The following is a 4,207-nucleotide window of genomic DNA, read 5'->3' as shown; positions in this document are numbered from 1 at the left end:
TGTGTGTGTGTATGTGTGTGTGTGTGTGTGTGTGTGTATAGACCTACAATCCATTTTCTATATCATTTCGTGTATGTTGGTTCGGGGGCGAACCCACGTTACAAGATCATAGTACGATAACAATTAAATTTAGTCTTCTTATTTAACTGATAAGATTCATCTTAGTCTCGTCACTCAACTGACACATTGAGTTATGCCTCATGTACAGTTTGGTCTATGCGACTACTCTGGTCTCAGTCATCAGTGGGGCGCTTTTTGGTTGGGATCTGGGTGCAGCTGGAGGGGTGTTCGTCATGAATGGGTTCAAGGTACGAGTGTTCTATTGTCCTTGTGGTTAAGTTGTTCTTGTGTGTGTATATATTGGGCTGTATTTGTATCTAAGAACTTGAGCACGTTTATATATGCTCTATACGTGCATTGCAATACATATGCACCACGAGTGGATTGGTAGGTAAGGAGAACGGAGTTACCTACCATGTACTACATTTGAGCCCAGCAAAGAATAAACCAATGTACAGGAAAGTAATGATATTAACAATAACTATAATACTACTAATAATAATAATAACAATACGTATCAAATTATAATAATAATAATAATACTAACAATAATAAACACAAATACCAATAATGATAATAATAGTGTATAGTCAATAGTTGTACTTCTAATTGTGTAGTTATTGAGGTTTCTTGTGTTGTTACAGTCCATTTGTATATGCGGAGATAGCTACTGTGCGATAGGACAAACCCTAAACCCTAAAACACCCAATAAATACCTAAAACCCAGAAACCCATTCGGAGAAGTGGCTGTATGATGTTGAGCTCCCTTTCATATACGAATGGAGACCTTGGCATCGAAAGAATAATACACGGATCATATATAATATACATATGCAATGTAATGACATATATGACAGTATATATAGTAGGTATGATAGAACTTCCGTTGCGCACTCACTGAATGCATTCATTGGCAAGTTCATATTTTCTCCGCATCAACGAGTCACAGGAACAATTTGGCTGGCCATTGGGAAACGACGACGTTCCACCTCACGTGAGTGAACAGATGGGATGGATTACAATGCTTTTTAGTATAGGTAAGTCCGTGCAGTTGTATAGACAAGTACACAAACAGTACTCTATTTATATATATATATATATAGTGTGTGTGTGTATATATATATGTGTGTATGTGTGTGTGTATGTATGTGTCTGTGTTTGTGTGCATTTCTGTATGTATGCACATACCTGTGTATTCTCTCTATACTTACATATATATGGACCTCTAGACTTCTAAAAACCTTATATTTAGGTCCCAGTAGTGGTTATTTGTCGCATAGTCAATGTGTTCTTTTGTTACGGCATTTCTGTATGAGAATTATAACACCTGCGAATTATTTATATCGTTTTGGTGTAGCATAGGCTAGTTCACTCACCTTCATGTGCACATGTCGAACTGAAGGGTTTGTTCGTATTGTGAACTTAGGAAGTGGTTTACTTATAGCACAACCTTTGCTATCCGAAAACCCTAAAACCATAAACCTTATACCAATCCATTTTCTAAATGGACAGTAGCAATAAGCCTTTCAGTTAGACTATCATAGGCAGTACTTTTTCCCACGCGTCCACATCTAAAGAAACCCTGTTTATAACACATACCGTAGTTATACTCTAAACTCTCTGGATGACCCTAAACCCCAAACCCTCTGACTCCGTTCACAGGTGCGCTGTTTGGCAGTGTGCCGTCGGGCTCTGTTGCCGATCGCTTTGGGCGACGAGTGACCATTCAATTCAACGCACTCTTCTACGTCATCGCCTCATTAGTGTCCACTTTTGTATGTGAACTGGGACTTGAAAGGGTTTTGGCTGTTGTTGTTGGTGTTGGTAATAGTTATTACATTGATATGTACGTGTGTCTTTCTCGTCTGCTGTTGTTGTTGGTAATGGTTATTACATTGATATGTACATATTAGTGTGTGTGTTTCTCTTCTGCTGTTGTTGTTGGTGTTGGTATTGGTTATTATATTGATATGTACGTATTAGTGTGTGTGTTTCTCTTCTGCTGTTGTTGTTGGTAATGGTTATTACATTGATATGTACATATTAGTGTGTGTGTTTCTAAACTGCTGTTGTTGTTGGTGTTAGTATTGGTTATTGCATTGATATGTACGTATTAGTGTGTGTATTTCTCTTCTGCTGTTGTTGTTGGTGTTAGTATTGGTTATTACATTGATATGTACATATTAGCGTGTGTGTTTCTCTTCTGCTGTTGTTGTTGGTATGAGCATTGGTTATTACATTGATATGTACGTATTAGCGTGTGTTTCTCTTCTGCTGATGTTTTTGGCCTTTGTTTGTTTATTGATATATGCGTATCCTTAGTGTTGGCGCATTTATATACGTGTTCTACTCGTTAAAGAATCTGTTCTAAGTTGTAGGGTATTAGCTGTAGGGTATTAGCTGTAGGGTTTCTGGATGTTCTATTGATGGTCTTCCTTTAAAGCCCCTATTCCAGTGTCAGGGTGTCACGGCTTTAGGGTTTGTTTTAAACCCTGTAAAGAAACTATTCAACTCTTTCCCATCCCTGACATACCATGCTGCTAATCGGTCACTTCACTCTACCTACTTCTCTCTGTGACTATGCACTTCCATCCTCAGTCACTTGACCTAATTCTCTCGCGGATTATACTCTAAACCCTGAACCCTGTCATGCGATGACCTAAAACAGCAGTGGCAAAAACAGAAACACGTGCACAACATCAGTGTCACGTGGAAACGTTTTTTGCCTTAGACGTTTTACGTTCTAAACCGCTGCACGTCTGACCGTTTCTCCATTGCACAGGCAGTTGATGTGTACATGCTTTATGCGGGTCGCTTTCTTCAGGGAGCCAGTATAGGGATTTTCAGTGGTACGTTTAAGCACTCATGTCTTAAATTTGTCTCAGTGAGATATACGTATGGCTCTGTATTCGAGGGGCCAGGAAGTATAAACGCATTCATACACACCACTACACATGCAAGTATATACGTAAAAAGGGCTGTAGGGTTTTAGGGTGTAGGTAGTAAAGCCAACGGTTGTGTTTGATGTTTACCTTTCATACTACTTTGTTTATTTCTCATTTGTACTCTCGTTGAACTTTTGCCGTTGCTTATACTTTGTTTGATTGTCATTCATACTCTGTTTATACTTTGTTTATACCTCATACATACTCTGTTTATACTTTGTTTGTTGTTTATGCTTCGCTTGTTGTTTATTCTTTGCTTGTTGTTTATTGTTTCTTTGTTGCTAATCCTGTGTTTGTTGTTTATTCTTTCCTTGATGTTTATTGTTCGTTTATTTCTAATCCTTCGTTTCTTTTTGTTTGTACTTTGCTGTTGTGTATCCTCTCCTTGTTGTTTCTTGTTCCTTTGTTGTTTATCTCTTGTTTCTCCTCATCCTGTAGGTATTGTGGTCATGTATGATCAAGAGATAGCCCCCTCTCACATCCGTGGCAAAATAGGCACAGCGTGGCAGTTCAGCATAGTCATTGGTAAGCTGGCGGGTGCTGTGACCATCATCTTCACCAGACAGTGTGCCGACGGCTGGAGACTGTCGTACGGAGGAGTCATCCCCTTTGCACTCGCCATGTTTGCGGCCTTCTTCTATCTACCTGGTAGGTATCTCTGTCTTTCTACCTACTTGGTCGCTGAATATCTATCTACCTGGTAGGTATCTCTGCCTGTCTATCTCCTTGGTCGCTGCATATCTATCTGCCTGGTAGGTATCACTGTCTGTCTATCTACTTGGTTGCTGCATATCTATCTGCCTGGTAGGTATCACTGTCTGTCTATCTACTTGGTTGCTGCATATCTATCTACCTGGTAGGTATCACTATCTGTCTACCTACTTGGTCGCTGTATGTCTACTTACCTGGTAGGTATCTCTGTCCGTCTACCTACCTGTCGTTGTCTGTGTGCGGTAACCCAATCGGATGTGGTAGGTATCTGTATGTAGACTTACTACAAAGAGAGGTCTAAGTACATGTGCTGCCCTCGGCGTTGTCTATTTATCTTGAGATTCTCGTCATGTTGTGCGATGGAGCACACTCCTTTGCACTGCTAAAACCAATATATATATATATATATATGTGTGTGTGTGTGTGTGTGTGTGTGTGCGTGTGTATGTATATATATGTATGTATGTATATATATATCTATATATATATAT

The 4,207-nt window shown here is 39.4% G+C and overlaps 1 protein-coding gene across 1 annotated transcript; it reads left to right on the top strand.

Moving 5' to 3' along the window:
• Positions 1 to 3,443: 3,443 nt before the first annotated feature.
• SARC_07715 (hypothetical protein) lies at positions 3,444 to 3,709 on the top strand (the record flags this gene model as incomplete). The annotated part of the gene is made up of 1 exon (XM_014298339.1): positions 3,444 to 3,709. A coding segment is annotated over one exon (266 nt), but the record flags the coding sequence as incomplete, so codon positions are not given.
• Between the last annotated feature and the right edge of the window lie 498 nt (positions 3,710 to 4,207).

Source organism: Sphaeroforma arctica (genome assembly GCF_001186125.1).
Source record: "Sphaeroforma arctica JP610 unplaced genomic scaffold supercont1.630, whole genome shotgun sequence".
Taxonomy (NCBI): Eukaryota; class Ichthyosporea; order Ichthyophonida; genus Sphaeroforma; species Sphaeroforma arctica.
Note: the sequence above shows the minus strand (reverse complement) of the source record. Positions and strands in the feature narration are given on the sequence as shown.